This window comes from Lithobates pipiens, unplaced genomic scaffold (assembly GCF_037356315.1).
Source record: "Lithobates pipiens isolate NorthernLeopardFrog02 unplaced genomic scaffold, aLitPip1_a1.2 Scaffold_18, whole genome shotgun sequence".
NCBI lineage: Eukaryota > Metazoa > Chordata > Amphibia > Anura > Ranidae > Lithobates > Lithobates pipiens.
Genome location: NW_027507758.1, coordinates 447,709,574 through 447,729,331, shown reverse-complemented (window position 1 = coordinate 447,729,331; position 19,758 = coordinate 447,709,574). Strand labels below are relative to the sequence as shown.

General features: G+C 38.9%; 2 protein-coding genes across 3 annotated transcripts in view; one reads left to right on the top strand and one right to left on the bottom strand.

Moving 5' to 3' along the window:
• Positions 1-13,055, top strand: part of LOC143988546 (guanylate cyclase soluble subunit beta-2-like) — a 140,080-nt gene extending 127,025 nt beyond the window's left edge. The window contains exons 14-16 of one of the 2 annotated variants that reach the window (XM_077488209.1): positions 4,727-4,944; positions 5,027-5,128; positions 7,104-13,055. In XM_077488209.1, coding sequence (XP_077344335.1) covers positions 4,727-4,944; positions 5,027-5,128; positions 7,104-7,153 — 370 coding nt within the window. In that variant the 3' untranslated portion in view covers positions 7,154-13,055. Of the gene's footprint in view, positions 1-4,726; positions 4,945-5,026; positions 5,129-7,099 lie in introns of both variants that reach the window. The other variant, XM_077488208.1, reaches the window with a different exon arrangement.
• A 3,019-nt stretch (positions 13,056-16,074) lies between these two features.
• The window catches only part of CCDC195 (coiled-coil domain containing 195), a 54,831-nt gene continuing 51,147 nt past the window's right edge, over positions 16,075-19,758 (bottom strand). The window contains exon 3 of the mRNA XM_077490319.1: positions 16,075-17,804. Within this exon, the coding sequence (XP_077346445.1) occupies positions 17,672-17,804 (133 nt within the window). The 3' untranslated portion in view covers positions 16,075-17,671. The remainder of the gene's footprint in view (positions 17,805-19,758) is intronic.

The window sequence follows — 19,758 nt, the reverse complement described above, 5'->3', positions numbered from 1 at the left end:
CAGATGAGGGAAAAGGATAACAAAAGGGTAAAAGGGTATTCCTTGAAATCAAGATGTCTTCAGCTAGCCTCTTTGGGTTGTAACTAAAATAATCCTTGATAACAGGGTATAGCAAATTTGGCAGAAATTTAGGTTATCCTTGTTGTATTGTAACTAAGTTTGATATGATCCTCATGGCGTTATCCAGTATAGCTACTAGAATCAATAACGTGAACTGGGCATAGATGTCTGTTTTCAGTGTTCATTATAAAATAAGAACTGACTTCAGTGGAACTACAAGTACCACCTGCTGAATTGTGTGAATGATGTCTAAAAGCAGTGTACAATAAGATATGCCCGCTCACTACTCTGGAACTCAGATACAGTTGGCAACGATGCAGATGATGAGAAGACTCCAACAGGAATTCTCTCTCTGTATCCTGGCTCTGGGAAATGGTGCCCACCGTGCCACACTTCAGCCCACTGGGATCTGCAGTGCAGGAGTCTCGGGATGACCTGGAACACCCACCGGTCCTCTGCACTGAAGAAGCGAAGCTGTCCACAGAGGTCCCTCTGGGAATAGCTGTCCAGCTCCCCACTGTGTAGGCTGCAAATCAACAGCAGCTCGCTGTCACACAAACCTCCTGGTGACAGAGTCAAACGGCATCCAGAGAGGCTGATGTAGGCCGTGCCAGCCTTTTTTTATATCCTTTCCCAGCAATCATATCTGTCCACTCAGCATTCTGTTAATTGTATTTCAGATCGGTCCTGCTGTTATAGTCACTTCAGCATTCTGAACTACACATCCCATGATGCTTTGCTCTTAATCTTATCACATGAAAAAGGAAATTGACACATAGAGTCAGAAAACACTAGAGGGAGCCAACCCCACCTCTATAAGATAGAAAATGTCTCTGGATTGCAGGCATGACAGCCAGCCCTGGCTACACACATATGGGTTGATTTATTAAAGGCAAAGGCAAAACTGTTCACTTTGCAAGGAAATTTTCCCCAGAGCTCAATGAATGAGGTGACGCTTTGCTGACTCCCATCATCCAAACAGGTTCATGGAATGTTTGTTTTTTCTTGCACATAATTGGGTATTCTTTGCAAGGGGAAATTTCTTCACATTCACTAAGCTCTAGGGAAAATTCTCTTGCAAAGTTCAACTTCCCTTGCAGAGTGAACAAACTACTTGCTGTTAGTAAATCAACACTAGGGATGAGTGAACACCCCCCTGGTTTGGTTTGCACCAGAACTTGCGTACAGACAAAAAAATGTGTGCGAACATGCAAACACTGTTAAAGTCTATGGGACACGAACATGAAAAATCTAAATTTCTCATTTTAGAGGCCTATATGCAAGTTATTGAAATAAAAAGTGTATTAATGCAAAACAAAATGTTTTAAAACGGCTGTTTTTTCAGGAGTAGTGATTTTAAGAATGCTTAAAGTGAAACAATAAAAATGAAATATTCCTTTAAATATGTTGCCGGGGGGTGCCTTAGTCCGCCTGTAAAGTAGCAAATTTTTCCCAAGTTTAGAAAAGTACCACAGTAAAATTAAATTTCTAAAGGAAGAAATGTCATTTAAAATTGCTCACGGCTGTAATGTATCGCCAGATCCCAGCAATATACATAAAAAAATAATTTAAAAAAACAGCATGGGTTCCCCCCCTCCAGTCCAGACCAGGCTCTTTGGTTCTGGTATGGCTATAAAGGTGAACTCCACCCCCATTTTTTTTTCTTAATTCTGTCATAGGGTTCCCCTTAACCGCTTCAGTACATTATATTAGATATTGTACACTGCACTATATACCCTGCACTGTATTATATATACTACCCTGAGTGCACTATATACTCAGAACTGCAGTATTTATACTATGCAGACTGCACTTTATACTCTGAACTGCAGTATTTATACTATACGAACTGCATTGTATACACTGCTTAAAAATTGGGCCTTAGGTGTTGGTGGTGGCAGAACAAGGTAACCCCTCACAGTTACTCTTGTTGGGTGCAGGAATGCTCCCTGCTGTTAAATATTATTTCAAAAACTTTAATTACATGCCCCTGTTAAACAGGGGCAGAAACATTGGGCCTTAGGTGTTGGTGGTGTCAGAACACGGTAACCCCTCACAGTTACTCTTGTTGGGTGTCTGCTTGCCCTCTTTTAGTGGCCTGTGAGCGTCTGCCTCTCCTTGGAGGCCTTCTGGACATGATGGGTATTTTTGTTTTTTTAATACCGCAATACACTGTATTATATACTGTGTACACCACCTGAAGTGTATTTGAAACTGCACACACTGTATTATATACTGTGAACGCGGCCTGCACTGTGTTAGAAACTGTACACTGCAGAATGTACTGTATAAATAGGCTAAATGCACAATATATATATATATATATATATATATATATATATATATATATATATATATATATATATATAAATAATAAATTAAATACACTGCCTGTACTGACTGAATATAGAGTTTACACTGTATATATAGGCTACACTGAATGCAGAGTATATATATATATATATATATATATATATATATATATATATATATATATCAATAAAATACTCTGCCACTACCTAACTCACCTGCCTAATGTAGCTCAATCTCTCTATCTCCGTCCGCTATAATACACTATACGGGCGCTGTGTAAGCAGCGTGCTGTGATTGGCCAAAGCATGCAGGTCAGGTGTATGCTTTGGCCAATCATTATAGAGCAATGAACTTCGGTCTTTTAGTGTATTATGGGGCTCTCGAATTTGCTGTAAACGCCCCATAAAATTGGCTGTTCGCTGAACGGGGGAACAGTGATGTTTGAGTTGAACTTACGTTCATCTCGAATTCGAAGCTCATCCCTAATCAACACTAGATACATAAATGGTAAATTATGGTTCTACCGAAGATAATATTGAGCAAATATAAACACCACCATAGCTTTTAAACACAACTAAATTCAGTAGATGCAGGATGTGTTCTCTTCCACTTGTTTGATAGTGTTGTCTGCTCAAGGGCTTGACACAACAGCAACAAGAACACACTTTTCTTTCATTCTTTGAGCACTTTGAGGAGGGACTGTACACTTAATGTCCCTAAGTGAAACTTTCAGTGATGAAGAATTGATAATAGTATTAGATGATCTGCGCACCCAGCAATATGAGAAGTCAAGGCTAATAGTAGAAAAGTCGGTAAGGGTATTAGAGACTCTGTACAAGACGTTCCAATGTTAGCAACACAACATGTAATATAAGGAATTAGTCTGCAAACCAAAACGTTTTAAATTACTTATGTTATAATCTCACAGAAGCAAATATACACATTCACACTATGGGGTCGATTTACTAAAACTGGACAGTGCAAAATCTGGCGCAGCTTTGCACAGAAACCAATCAGTTTCCAGGTTGTTGGTTTTTTTTTGTTGTCAAAGCTTAGTTGAACAAGCTGAAGCTAGAAGCTGATTGGATAACATGCACAGCTGCACCAGATTTCGCACTCTCCAGTTTTAGTAAATCAACCCCTATATATGATATACAGTACATCCCTAATCAGTAACAGCAAACTGCAACAATGTAATTATCTGAATGTTAGTACAACAACCTATGGCGGGGGCCAGCAACCAGTAGATTGCGATCTACCAGTAGATCGGGGGCATGTGACTGGTAGATCACGGTCTAAGCTTGCTGACTCACCATCCCAGAGCATCAGAGTGCAATGCAGAGGGACTACTTGTAAAGTTGGATCTGTAGTAGGGAGCAAGAGCTGCATAAGCCGATTCTGTAGTGCTAGCTCCTATAATATGAGGAGTGATACCAACTGCACTGCATTTCTTATCCCTGCTAATGGTCTCCAGAGTGGTGCCTCCTCACCTCCTGTTTTAAACCCCTGATTTGCTGTGCAATGCATGAAATTGTGACATGGTAGTGCGGCAATTAGAGGTTTAAATCAGACGTGAGGAGGCGACACTGTGCCTGGTGACCTTTGACTTCTCCCATGTTGTTCAGGTGACTCTCCAACTTATTAAGGTTGCTTACCCCTGACCTATGGCTTGTGTATTAAATATTGCAAACACATATAAAGGGTGATATTCTTGAGAAAATGATATGTTTCACCATGTGCCACAAAAGTTTCAGTAATGCTAATCCTCCACCAATTATGTACTTACTGGAAATATGTAGTAAACATGCCTCTATATGATCCCTATTGCAAGTAATCCACCAGGCTTCCTCTTGTTTGTGACACAAACTTCCTCTTAAACTTCAAAGGCTGCATAGAAAAGCTCACTCCAGAGGCCATAATGCTCTCTTCTTAACCAATGTGCCCTGCTATTCCGACTCCCCCACATTGCAACTGCACTGAAATAGCAGAGCATGATGGTGAAGAGGAAAGCATGGCTGCTTCTATGAAGAGTGAGATTTTCTATGTCTTCTTGGTTTTCCATTTACACTTTACTGACCTAAAGGGTCCAGCTGAGCAGGTCTTGGCCCATGAGGTTAGAAGTGACATGTAAACAACTATAAAGAGCTGCCATGACCATGACAGATATTTATGTGTTTACCTCCTCAGAGCTTCTAAATTTCTCCAGGTAGAAAACTGAAAACATATTAGCAATGTTTCATAAAGGGGGAAAAAAAATCTGACAATTGTTTTTTATTTCTATGGATGAGTTAATGGTGCCCTGGAGACTTCTATAAATAATTGTATCTTGTCTTTTGTGTCTCTCTCAATTTAGATGTCTTAGAGATAAAGCATTTGAAATAATAGCACGGGGAGAAATCGAAGTAAAAGGCAAAGGGAAAATGTGCACATATTTCCTGATGAGAAACAGTTCAGCACAGGAAAATGAAATTTTAGGTAGACCCGGGAAGGAGACTGACTCAGGCAGGGAATCCTCCCAGTTTGTGCAAGATGAGCTCAACAAGGGGAGCTTACAAATGGCTTGTCCTCAAGGTAAAATAGTTTAAGGCAGTAATTTATAGCTCTACTGCTGAATATCTCAGATGCAATAATACAGTTTTCATTTCCTCTGCAGCTACACAGGATGAATTCACCCAGAACTCGTGTCCTGCAATACCAATGAACTATGATGACAGTCCAGTTTTGAGCAATAAAGAAGTGCACAAAGATATCACAGGTATGTTTGTTTCAATTTTTTCACTATGCATTGCAATTAACTTCAGCCAATGCAGCGCAGCGGTTTAGTGGTTGCCAAATGTGAACTAAGCTTACATCAATTTGGCCTAAAGCTGGAAAACTGTCACATGATAGCAGGGTGCTGGCCCAATCAGCTGCAGCTGTGGATTTCCCCACCCCACACTGAGTTTGGCCAGAACCTTAGCTGATCCACATAGGTTAGCACTAATGCCTTGCAGCACTGGGGTCCTTTGTTAGAATCCCAACCCAGATACTAAATGCATAAAGTTTGCATGTTCTCTCTATGCTTGTTTGGGTTTCCTCCGGGTACTCTGGCTTACCCTCACACACCAAAGACATGCTGGAAGGTTAATTGGCTTCTATCTACATTAGCTCTTGTATGTTTATGTATGCATATGACATAGGGACCTTTAATTGTAAACTCCTTGAGGGCAGGGAGAGATATGAATATAAAAATTCTGAGGTAGAATTACAGACGCCATAGGAACAACCACACCTTGATCTCTTTTGTGCATGCAGCTATATCAGCACCATCTGATTAGTGCCTTGAAGTGGGCCTAGGGCGGGCATATGCAATTAGCGGACCTCCAGCTGTTGCAGAACTACAAGTCCCACGAAGCATAGCAAGATTCTTACAGCCAAAGGCATGACACCCAGAGGCAGAGGCATGATGGGACTTGTAGTTTTGCAACAGCTGGAGGTCCGCTAATTGCATATCCCTGGCCTAAGGGATCATCACATGCAACTTTTGAAACGTGATTATATTAAAATGATTCTTGCATAATGGCCATTGAGTAATAAGAAATGAAATAATCATAGACAAACGTTGATGAGCAAAGGCAAAGATGTGCAAATACTTCCATCCTTTTACTTTATATAGTTACATGGTTAGTCTGGTTGAAAAAAGACGTCCATCTCGTTCAACCAATAAAAAGGGAAAACAAAACAAATTCACTCACCATTACCAAACCATTACCACTCACTGAATGGGTTGCTAGGGGTTACTGCACACCATTACCGCTCACTGATTGGGTTGCTAGAAGTTACTGCACACCATTACCGCTCACTGATTGGTTGCTAGAGGTTACTGCATACCATTACTGCTCACTGATTGGGTTGCTAGAGGTTACTGCACACATTACTGCTCACTGATTGGGTTGCTAGACATTACTTCACACCATTACTGCTCACTGATTGGGTTGCTAAAGATTGCTGCACACCATTAGCGCTCACTGATTGGGTTTCTAGAAGTTACTGCACACCAGTACCGCTCACTGATTGGGTGCTAGAAGTTACTGCACACCATCACTACTCACCCATTGGTTGCTAGAAGGGGCGAGCGGGGGGCTGGAACACTGACCGTGATGGGAGTAGGGAGTAGGAGCTGCTCTGCCTCACTTCCTGTAACAGTATGTCAGTAGGCAAGAGGCTACCCTGCAGTCCCACCCAGAAGCCTCTATCATGTTTGGGTCTGTAACTGGTTCCCTCATGTAGAAAGGCTGGTTTAAATGATCCTGTTGTTATTTATCTTTACCCAGAAATACACATCACAGTTGACCCTTCTAAAATTCTAGCTGTGCTAAATGTTCAGGTCCATTGTTTACTGATAAAGAATAATGTAGTGGTGGATATGCTAATAGTATTCTGCATATACACTGTGTGATACATGTTGGTAAAATGAGTGTATATTTCTGTGTGCATATCTGTCTCATGCAAAAGCTTGGGTTAATGGCCACGAAGCAGAAACATCTGGATCAAGGAGACACTTTTAACACAGAAGTCACTGGATCACTGCCATACACTATGAAAATGTATTATGGCATTTGAGCAATATTCATGCATGACAATATAAGCTTATATTGTAGTATAATATGTTGAGCTGTCTTCAGCAGTTTTTATGTTATGATTACTTGCATTACATCAGAGTGACAGAACGATGTATTTTTGACAGGAAGAGTGTATAATGAAAGGAGTAATGAGAGTCTCTGCAATGTCCACCGAGTAGAAGACAGCCAAGTCAATAAAGTATCAAGAGAAAAACAGGAATCCCAGAGTGATCATATCAGATCCCACTTTTGTGTGATTCTGTAATGTTATTTATATGTACCGTGTTAACCAACACAGAATGTATTTTGTATGTTACATACCACGTCCACAGTCTCATATTCCCATATTTTGCTCAAGGTTATTATTTTAGGTGAACTGCAGCAAGATATTTAAAGGCGAACTTCAGGAAAATAATTTAAAGCTGAATTAAACCTCTGCAAAAAAGTAAAAAAAATGGGCCCTCAGGAGCTTTATTCTGTAATGTACTCGTAAACACAGCATATTAGCACACTTACTTGCCAAGCAATCCCCTCCTGCGCTGCAGTGTCAGTACTCTCAGGTTTCATGGGTGCTTCCATTTTCTCCTAGTTGTACTTCCAGGTTTGGACTCTTCAGCCACTTAAAAGGTCGGGAAGCGATCACGTTACTCTCACACATGCACACAGCCACAGTCACATCATTACAGCACAGAGCTGTGCCGTAAATGTACCATGCATGGTTCAGTGTACATAAATGCTGATGGGCAGAGGGAAGGGTTTATGACAGAAGAGACACCCTGTCACAAATATCAGACCTGTCAATGTTTTTTTTTTACTTTTTGTAGGTTTAATTCTGCTTTAATACACAGAAAAAGTATTCAAACCCCTTGAAATTTTCTACATTTTTTCATGTTACAACCAAAAAACATAAATGTATTTTATTGTGGATTCACATAATTGTGAAGTAGAAGGAAAATGATAAATGGTTTTCACATTTTTTTTTTTACGAATAATATCTGAAAAGTGTGTCGTGCATTTGTAGTCAGCCCCCCTGAGTCAATACTTTACAGGACCATTTTTCGCTGCAATTACAGCTGGAAGTCTTTCTGGGGATGTCTCTACCAGCTTTGCACATCTAGAGAGGGAAATTATTGCCCATTCTTCTTTGCAAAATAACTCAAGCTGTGTAAAATTGGATGGAGAGTGCTTGTTAACAGCAATTTTCAAGTCTTGCCACAGATTCTCAACTGGATTTAGGTCTGGACTTTGACTGGGCCTTTCTAACACATGAATATGCCTTGAACTAAACCATTCCATTGTAGCTCTGCCTGTATGTTTAGGGTCGTTGTCCTGCTGGAAGGGGAACCTCCGCTCCAGTCTCAAGTCTTTTGCAGACTCGAATGCCCTGTACACACGATCAGACTTTCCGACAGAAAATGTGCGATAGGATCTTATAGTTGGTAAATCCATCTAACTTTTTCCATCAGAATTTCCGACACACAAAGTTTGAGAGCAGGATCTAAAATTTTCCGACAACAAAATCCGATCATTTAAATTCCGATCATGTGTAGACACTTCCAATGGACAAAGTGGCACGCATGTTCAGACAAAAGCTATTGGCTACTGCCCTCTTTATAGTCCCATCGTATGTGTTCTACGTCACTTCATTCTGAACGATCAGATTTTCCGACAACTTTGTGTGACTGTGTGTATGCAAGACAAGTTTGGGCAAAAATCAGTCTGAAAAAATCAGACAGATTTTGTTGTCAGAATGTCCGACTGTGCGTACAGGGCATAACAGGTTTTCTTCTAAGATTGCCCTGTATTGGGCTCTAACCATCTTTCAATCAGCTCTGACCAGCTTCCCTGTCCCTGCAGAAGAAAAGCATCCCCACAACATGATGCTGCCACCACCACGTTTAACGGTGGGGATGGTATGTTCAGGGTGATGTGCAGTGTTAGTTTTCCACCACACACAGCATTTTGCTTTTAGGCTAAAAAGTTCAATTTTGGTCTCATCTGACCAGAGCACCTTCTACCACATGTTTGCTGTGTCCCCCACATGGCTTCTCTCAAACTGCAAAAGGGACTTCTTTTGGCTTTCTTTCAACAATGGCTTTCTTCCTGACACTCTTCCATAAAGGCCAAATTTGTGGAGTCCACGACTAATAGTTGTCCTGTGGACAGATTCTCTCACATAAGGCTGTGGGTCTCTGCAGATCCTCCAGAGTTACCATGGGCCCCTTGGCTGGTTCGCTGATTAATGCTCTCCTTGCCAGGCCTGTCAGTTTAAGTGCACGGCCATGTCTTGGTAGGTTTGCAGTTGTGCCATACTCCATTTTCGGATGATGGATTGAACAGTGCCCTGTGAGATGTTCAAAGCTTGGGATATTTTTTTAGAACCTAACCCTGCTTTAAACTTCCCCACAACTTTATCCCTGACCTGTCTGGTGTGTTCCTTGGCCTTCATGATGCCGTTTGTTCACTAGAGTTTGCTAACAAACCTGTAAGGGCTTCACAGAACAGCTGTATTTATACTGAGATTAAATTGCACACAGGTGGGCTCTATTTACTAATTAGGGGACTTCTGAAGCCAATTGGTTCCACTAGATTTTAGTTAGTGGTATCAGAGTAAAGGGGGCTGAATACAAAACTTCACAATTATGTGCCACTTTGTGTTGGTTTATACATAAAATCACAATAAAATAAATTTATGTTTTTGTTTGTAACATGCCAAAATGTGGAACATTTTAGGGGGTATGAATACTGTACATATAATGACCTGTTTTACCTGCCAAAGTATTTGTATTTTAGTCCATCTAGTCCTAAGATTTACATAGCTTTGCCACACTGCACAGGGGAGGAGACCTGATTTTTTTTACTCTGCAGTTCAGTAACACTGAAAGGTCTCCTCCCCACCTGCACCCCGTGACTGTACAGTCAAAGAAGAAACAGCAGATTGAAGACCTCATCTCTTTGTCACCCTGCTTTCCCATTACTATGCTCCTTTCGCTGCAGCACAAAACTGTTTGTGCTGATTCTTCCTCCTCCCCTTTAAGCTCTGCTGTATAGGAACTACAATATGCTGGTACCAGGTCAAATTCAGGCACACTATTTGCAATTAGAGAAATATATTCATTTTGAACACAGCTATGCATTCACATTTTTATGTCTGCCTGAAGTTCAGCTTTAATCAAAGGCCAATAAAAATCGATTGCATGTTGATATTTATAGAATAGACTTTAAAAACTTTCATGGCTAAAGTGTAAACTTTTTGAGATATTTTGAGATCTTTAACACACATTCCAAAAATCGAAATAACTGTGATCAATTATAAAGGGGTCCTTAACCCGAGTAACAGGAAAGACATGTGAAGGAGTCATCTAATTCTTTATTTTGTGTGTTCCCAGAAAGGATCAGGATAATCTATTAAAGATTTTGTGAGTTAGATCGATATTATGTAATGACTACATTTAAATAATTGTATTGTGGATGGTTTGACATCATCTTTCTGTGAGACTTGTCTAAATGTACTTTTTTTTTTGGTAATCACAGTGCAAATCGGCCAACAGTTAAACAGTACTGTAGGTTTCCTTAATGCTATTTAAAGAACATTGGTTCAGTAGTGAGGGAGAGAGTGCTGCTGTGTGCTTGTCCACAATTGCTGCTGTGAGCTGAGCTAATGTGAGATAACAGCTGGTAGAGGAGATTACAAATTACAGGTCTGCTGGGCACTGACAGACTGACACTACTGAAATGGCTTTTCACTATTCCTATTTAGATTATGTGCAAGCCTAATGAATAATACATGGCAAACTCCAAGATTTAACCTTCAAATATCTGCTCAGCAGGTGGAAGCCGCTGACTGAAATATACTGTATAATAATAAAAGTAATCATGGAAAGAACAGCCAATCTATAGCTATAAGCTACAGAGGCGAGTATTTGTTAGAATTCTAAATATTTCCTACCATAATATATACATTAAGGTGTGGAAGAAGATTTGGTATTGTCTGAGGAAGCCACTGCAAGGGATTTAGAAAGACCGAGAGTTCTACTTAACAAAGCATGCCAGATTATGTAATTCTTTTAAAGATGATCCATCCTAGAGAAAAAATCCTAAAGTCTTCAATAGAAGCTGAAATTCCTTGACCTTTGGGCTATGTACTGGCTTTGCCCTGGAATGTATATACCCCATATTATTATTATTATTATTATTATTTATTGTTATACAGGATTTATGTAGACAAAATGAAAGCTGACAGTATAGTTACAATATGATTCAGTACAAGAGGAAGAGCTTACAATCTAAAAGGGAGGTTCAAGTGATACAAAAGGCAATAACTGTGGTGGATGAGCTGATGGAGAAAATAAAACTATAGTCGTTAGGGATAGGCAGGATAGGCTTCTCTAAAGAGATGGGTTTGCAGAGATCATCTAAAGGTGAATAGAGTAGTGGACATTTGGACAACTTGGGTTAAGGGGTTCCTATCTGAATCATTTCATACCAAGGTTTTGGTAGCTAATATACTGTTATTTGGTTTTATTTCTCTGGAATATCTTATTATTCTTAGCCCTTGTACACACGGTTGGAAATTCCGACGGAAAATGTCTGATCGGACCGTGTTGTCGAATAATCTGACTGTGTGTGGGCTCCATCAGACTGTTTCTGTCGGAATATCCGACGGACAAAGTTTTAGAGCTGGGCTATAAAACTTTCCGACAACATGATCCGATCGGACTTTGTCCGATTGTGTGTAGAGAATTCCGATCGGACAAAGTGACACGCATGCTCAGATCAAATTCCTAGACCAAAGCTATTGGCTACTAGCCTGAACGTAGTCCTGTCATAACAAAATAACGTCATTGCGTTATGTACGATCGGATTTTCCTACAACTTTGTTCGACCGTTTGTATGCAACACAAGTTTCGGACAAAAGCCGTCGGACAAAATCCGTCGGACAAAATCCGACGGATTTTGTTGTCGGAATGTCCGACCGTGTGTACAAGGGCTTAGGGTTTTCAGTTAAAGCATTAAAAAGAGACATATTTAGAGTCCTGGAATTAAATTATACGTAAAGGCAAAACCTTTTTTGTTTTAGATTTGGATGGAGTGATAATGGATTAGGTCAGGTTTGTATTGCTGCTTTTTTTCCCACCAGGGAGATTTACTCTCTCTACTTGTCCAAACAATAAGGAGGATAAAAAGAATCTTCCATCTCTGGGGATGGGCCAATCTCTTAATCTTTCCTCATAGATGAACGCCTTCCTTTCCAACATTTTAGTTTATTTGCCCTTCTCTGCACTTTCTCCATTTCCCCAATATACTTTGTGAACTGCATATTGCAGATGAGACCTTACCAATGAGTTGGACAGGGGCAAAATAATATCTCTCTCTCGCTGCAGTCCATACCTCTTTTAATATAAGAAGGGATTTTGCTCCCTTCCCTTTGGAAGCAGCAGCTTGGCATTGCATCCTATTGTTAAGCGTATGATCTACCAGAACACCCAGATCCTTCTTCACCATTGATTCCCCCAGTTGTACCTCCCAGTATGTATGATACATTCATTTATTCACTTACAGTTGGACAAGCTAGTTCATATTAGCTAAAATGTTAATGATAAAATATACAAATAATGAAAAAAACTTAAAAGCCCCAAATAAAATCAGACAATAATGTGTTTAATGTCAAGAGGTACAGACTGGGGAAGGTGGGGGGAGCTGTCTGTGTTTGTGCATAGTGCCAATGTAGTACACATCATCTCATCTCACTGACAGAAGAAAATTAACTCCCAAGAAACATTTACACCATTCTGGAAATGATTAACATGTTTAATTTCAAACTAATTAAAACTATAAAACATTCTGCTCAAATTCAGTCATCTTTATTGTGAGATGTTGCAGACTAGTCCTCCATGCTGTGTGATAAAGTAATGTTTGATAGTCTATTGTGTCATTCCTAAGCTCTGTGCAGCGTTTCAAAATGTAAATATATTTTCTTATGGAACATTTTTAGCTGATGGTATGTGTGTATTATGTATACAGTATGTGGATAAGATATGTATATGTCATCCTTTTATTAAAGGCAGTTTTTTTCATAAAGATTATTGTCCATGTTTTGTGTTTAAATCAAGCTATACGTTGAAAATGAAAAAAAAAGTTTTCATAGGTATATGTGTTTGGATGAAAGCGGGGGGAAAAAATCCCAGCCCTTTATTTACAGAAGATGAAGTGTATTTTGTATTGTACAGTAGATCTACTGGTCTGGCTTCAAGATTTAATTCAAGCTCTTGGTCACAACATTTTACCACTTAGCATTTACTCAAACCATGTCTGTTGAGCTGTGTTGATCTCATAGATGAGTTTGAGGTATATCATAGTATGAGGTTCTCAAAAAAAATGTATGTGCACTCCATTTTGCTTAAAAAAATACCCAGTCCTTTATTTACAAAATAAGAAGGATATTTTGTATTGTACAGTACATCTACTGGTCTGACTTCAAGATTTGATTCAAGCTCTTGATCACAACAGCTTACCACTTAGCATTTACTCAAACCATGTCTATTGAGCTGCGTTGATCTGCATAGATGAGGTATATTATAGAATGAGGTTCTCAAAAAAAATGTATTTGCATTCCATTTTGCTTTTTATGATTCAAAGTTGAAGTAAAACTTATGCCCCATACACACTGTCGGACATTCCAACCACAAAATCCGTCAGATTTTTTCCACCGGATTTTGGCCGAAACTTGTGTTGCATACACACGATCGCACAAGTTGTCGGAAAAATCCGATCATTCTGAACGAGGTGACGTCAAACATGTATATGTCAGGACTATAAACGGGCCAGAAGCCAATAGCTTTCGTCTCTTAGTTTATTCTGAGCGTGCGTGGCACTTTGTCCGTTGGAGTTGTCTACACACGATTGGAATTTATGCGATCGGAATTTGTTTTCGGAAAATTTTAGATCTTGCTCTCAAACTTTGTGTGTCAGAAAATCGGACGGAAAATGTCCGATGGAGCCCACACATGTCACTAGTCCACAATAATTAAGTATCTTTTCTTTGATTCTTTCTAGGGAGCAGCTTTAAAAAATATCACTATATTTTTCGTTTTCTAATTATTTTAATTATAATTATCTTCACGAGATATATACTAAGTGGTGCGGAGTTTATTCCAACTATTATCAGCCGTATGTACACGGAGCCCACACATGGTCGGATTTTCCGACAACATGATCCGATCGCACATTTTGTGTGTATGGGGCATTACAAGTTGAAGGTTTTAGTTCACAAACTGGAACACCACAGCTGAAGTTAAAAAACGTATCTAAAGCAACTTTGTCAGAAAAAAAAAAACTCATGTCATACATGCAGCAGCATTCAAGCATCTTAATATGCCGATTACTGGGTGGTCCTGAAGGGCACAGGTCCATCACTTACTGGTAGTGTTAACGCTTGATTGCTTTCTTTCTTGTTCAGTATGTTTTGTTAGGGTTTTTGGCAGATACAAATAAGTAATGTAGATAAGTACAGTACATATTGACACTAAATTCTACAGAGCAATTTTGTGATAATAAAATACCATACAACCCTTTTCAAAATGTCACAGAAAGGAAATAGGCATAACTAGATAGATAATCCTAATCATGGAAGCTGTGACATACTGTATGGTAATCTATAACTTGAAACTGCTTTATATATCCAGTAATAAGACTAGTTTCAGTGACCGTAACTACACTACGTAAAGGGTAGTAAGTGTAGAAGAATGATAGAAAAAGGCTAGAGAAAAGGGGTAAGAGAAAAGGGAGTAGAGGGGACACAACAAGGGGGGATAAAGAGAATCTTCCATGCCTGGGGATCGGCCAATCTCTTAATCATGGTCACATAATTAGGAATCTTCCATCCCTGGGGATCGGCCAATCTCTTAATCATGGTCACATAATTGGGGCTCCTAGGCTAGGTTGCAAATAGGCTATCCTTGGGGATCAGATTTTTAGAAATTTCTCTTGGTTGTTCAGTGAAATAACTGTTCCTTTTTCATTATTTTTGGTTTTATCTAGCTGCGTTTTAACCTTTTTGAAGTGTATTACAGGAGGCTTCCACAACTGAGCTGTGGTTTATGTAGTGGCACAGAATATAAAGCCAAACATTTATGGCACATTGCACTAGATATCTTGGATTATTTAAAAGGGTCTCAACAGGGTCTTTACATTAGATTACAGGTCAAGACTGTGTGCATTAAAGAGTTAAATTCTAATCAATAATCTCCAAGCTTTAGGACATGACTACCGATTCTGAAGAATCATTCCCTCTTGTCCACAGACCCAAAAACAAAAAAGTGAGTAATTGGGCACATACTTAGAAATATGAAAGGGAGTTAGATACAAATTAATTAAAACCTTATCAGAATTTTCCAGTGCAAAAATACGAAAGCAGTGCAAGTGCCAGAGCAATTTCACTATTTCAGAAAGAGGTGCCTAAACTGCTGTTTAGGCACCTCTACATATATTTGCTTTATATCTACCAATGAATTCATGTTTATAACAAAGTTATTTGAGACATTTTTAACCCTGGTCTGTGTTCTTTTTAAATACCAAATTTGGAGGGCATACTATGATTTAAATCCTCCTAGACACTATTACAGTATGTGTCCTCCCATCATGCCACCTCCATCTCTTTGTTGGCTACAAGCAAAAAAGGAGGTAGAGACCTACATGTGTAGAGACCTACAGTATATGTGTACAACTACTGGGTGTTAGTTGTAGGGAATTTTTAGACGGTGCTTTCTATTTTAAAACAAAGCCATTGGTGTCAATAGCTACACCACTAAGATCTCATTCACACTGATGATGACATATACAGTATGTGTTTATATACGTTTATAGGACCCTTCTAAAAAAAAGAAAAAGAAAACAAAAGTGTAAAATAAGAAAACTAATGGAGCCACCACATATGAAGATCAGTGAGCTGTAATATTTAAAATTTTTGTTTTTGGGTTTAATACCTCTTTAAAGCTATCTTGGTGCTTTTGGGTCAAACAGGACAAATTTTATTACACAGCAATGAGATCCAGTTTAACACTTACAGGAGGTTAAGTTATTGACCATGAAGAAGCAATCATTTTTTCATATCCAAGATTGCACATTTTATTGCTTCATCATTATGAGAAAATTACATGAAAACAATACCTGTTTCGATGATCTAATGACATTTAATGACAAAATTAGAGAAACTGTTTTTTACAAAGCTCTGTGCTTATTGCTGGATAAGGCAGCACATCAAAGATTTAGAGTAATTTATAATAATCTTTTATTTTGTGTGTGAGATGAATTTCTGAAAATTGACTTTTAATGGAAATTGAAATGTGCCTTGAATTAAGTCTGGCCAGAAGAATATATAATGGGAAGGCAGAGCATATGAGTGTGTATAGGTCATTACAGCAGTGTCCTCTCTCCAGCTGACTATTCTTTCTTCTACCAATAACCTGAGACTAGGTTTACCCACAAAAGGCAAAAGACCCCCCTCCACCTAAATCCTGGTAACATGGTAGACTACAATGCTATTTTTTCTTTTTGACCTACATTAGAAAAAAAATCAAAGCTCTTGTACATCTCTATCCATATATCCAATGCAATGTGACGTGCTTCACTGACCAACAGTAAAGTGGCAATTGTAGGTATGGTGTGTCGGAATAATGGCTTCTGAGCTGAAACTTTGCAGATCGCCTGGAGGTGCAGTCTCCCACGGAGCTTCAATGGATACCCTCTTGGTATTAGCATTTTATTGGATATACTGGCTCCATATTTCACTTTTAGTTAGATTCACTTTAAAGAAAATCAATAATAATAAACCATGGAGGTTACCAATGTTGAGCTCTTCATTCAAAAATTATCTTTTTCTTGTGGTCATAGTGGCCATCTTGCTTCAATATTTCAATCACTGATCCTGAACAAGTAACTATTGATGTTTTCTTTCACATTTCCTTATCTGCATACTTAGGTTGGCCACACATGATTTTTTTTTTTCTTTTACATTTATCTATATATTCCTCCATCCATGCTATACAGTGCAGATGCCCCTTTTTGGCCTATTGTATTCTGACAGTTGCCAGCAGCATCTGTTAGAATACCTGAACATAAGATGCATGTGATTGCAGTCACAGTTTGGCCACCAATTATATCCCTGAAGGCTGTATGGCCAGATTGTTTATTAAACATTGACGAGTTAGAGAGTCATTATGACAGCCAGGAAACTAGCAGGTACGTCATCAATGGCACTTAAAAATAAAATGTGACATCATTGCTCTGCAGGTGAATAACTTTGAATATGAATTTAGGATAATCATATTTAATCATTGTTCAATTAACATTTTTACTATATTTTCAAAACTTCTCCTTCATGTAGAAATGTACTGTATATTTATAAGGCCTGACCTACTTTTGCCATGTACGCTCAACTGGTATATTTAATTAACAAGCTGGTGAAACAGAAGAAAAGCTAGATTCAAGAAAAGCTATATGTAGGTTCACAACGTAATACAATTTTCAGCGGCCTCGGGTTTCGAATAACAAAGGACCAGTGACCCACAGCAATCGTTTTGTCCATATGAGAAGGCAGCATGCCAGAGTACTGTGTACAAAATGTAACCCTAGAGCCAGCTATCATTTTAATGTCCACTCATCAGAATGAGTCAGATGGTCTTAAAAAATTCACCAGGTCATGGATCCTTTTCAATTATCGTGCTCAAGTGATTCGCTCTTTGATTTTCTGCATTCTGGAAGGTCTTTTGATTTTCAGCATATGCCCGCATATCCATTGGTAACAAGAATGTGACAACCTTTACTCTGCCCCTAAAATAAAGAAAAACACATTACATTCATAACAACAGTACTATTCAAACATTTACAGAAGAAATTGTTGATGGACTGAAGGATAATTCTAGTCATGATAAAAACACAAATACATGTACATAATATAACCGTTTTAATATCCCCCAAGCCTACTCTTTTTTTTATCATTTTGTTAATTAAAACAAATAAACTATTAATACTTCTAATTCTGAAAGCTTTCCTAATTTACATTCACAACAAACCAGAAAGCATATACATATATACGACATGTACATATATCTGACCTCAGCGCTCAAGTAAAACAGTAAAATAAAATTCTATTGCTAGAATGCCAATCTCTCTCTTTTTATCATTTAGCAGCTATTATGTATAAAAGTAACAATGTAACTAATGTGATTGATCTAAAAAAGAATCAAGCACTAACAGTGCTTTACTGCATGTTCAAATTAATACTAATTATCTATAATTCTAAAAATGCAGTCCACATATGTTTGGTGTACCACCCTTAGTCTTAGTGATTAACACCAATCAATATCCAAGAGAAATTTTAAAAGAAAAATGAATAAATGCTTATAAAACAGTCCAACATGAGATGCATCAGAATATTTCCAATAGTCTATTTTTGAGGGACATGCAGGGCAATAGTAAAGGAGTCCTCCCGTGCAGCTGACAATAATCAGAGTCCTACACCTTCACCGTTTGCACCGCTGTGTGGATCCCCTTAAATGGCCGCTTACCAGAAGCTTGTAACTTAGAAGCCTGTCTGTTTAAATCACGTTAGGTAGGCACCTCTTGTTTCCTCCTGCTCCCTCCGCTATATTCTGGTGTCCTCGTTGGTATTAAGCGTAAAAGAAATGCAAGGGGTCCAACATAGTGTTATACCCTTTATTGTAAACACCCTCTCCCCCCTTACATATTGCGCTTACTTTAAAAACAATGTAATAAAAGCATCTACACAGGTTGTCAGTACTGCAAAAATGAACGTCTCACCACCAGGCCGATATCCTCTCACGTTACTGCCTGACAGTAGAGTCCCGGGCGTTCGTTTGGTCCTGTTCAACCTCACTACTTCACGTGAAACCCCCATTCATATATAGAAAAAATCCCACGTTTGGTGATCAAGTAGTTAAAAAGGTGTTGGACCCCCCCAAAAGGCTAAAAATGTTTTGGGAACAAACTGGTTTCCATGCATGTAGAAGATGCAAAACATGCAGACAAGTCTCCACACACCTTAGGGGGCTCACTTCATTCACATCCACAGCTAATGGAAAAGAATTTCCAATTAAGGAGTGCATTACGTGCAAGTCCACACATGTCGTTTATGCATTAGAATGTCCATGTGGCCTAATGTATATAGGCCGCACCAAACGGATGCTTACCACACATGTGGCGGAGCACATTTACAACATATCGATAGGATATAGAGAACACAGTGTATCCCTACACTTTAGGAACAAACATAACAGAGACCCAAAGGGACTAAAATTTTGGGGAATTGATAAACTATACCCTAATTGGAGAGGAGCCAATATGGTTCGGGAGATTTCTCGACGAGAAACAGAATGGATCTTCCTAACAGACACGCTCAGCCCTAAGGGCCTCAATATAGAACTAGACGTGAATTGCCATATCAGCAACTATTGATGGGAGGGGGGTAGTTAGAAAGTGGGGGTGTAGCCATGCTTCAATACCTTTTGGTGTGGCTCCTCCTCACGTAATCTATATAATACCAATAAAGAAGAGTGATAGGTAGGAATAAAAATCAACATCAACAATAGGATGGGTGGAATAGTGTGTAAAACGCTCCATATTTGCGCCAATTTTGTGCCTATGAGTACAGTGTAATAGCAGGGTTGGTGAAAATGCGGAGTGTCAATAATAGCCTAAGTATGTTCCATGTATTCTATAAAATAAGGGAAATCTAACACAGTATAGCTACATAATAATTAGAGCA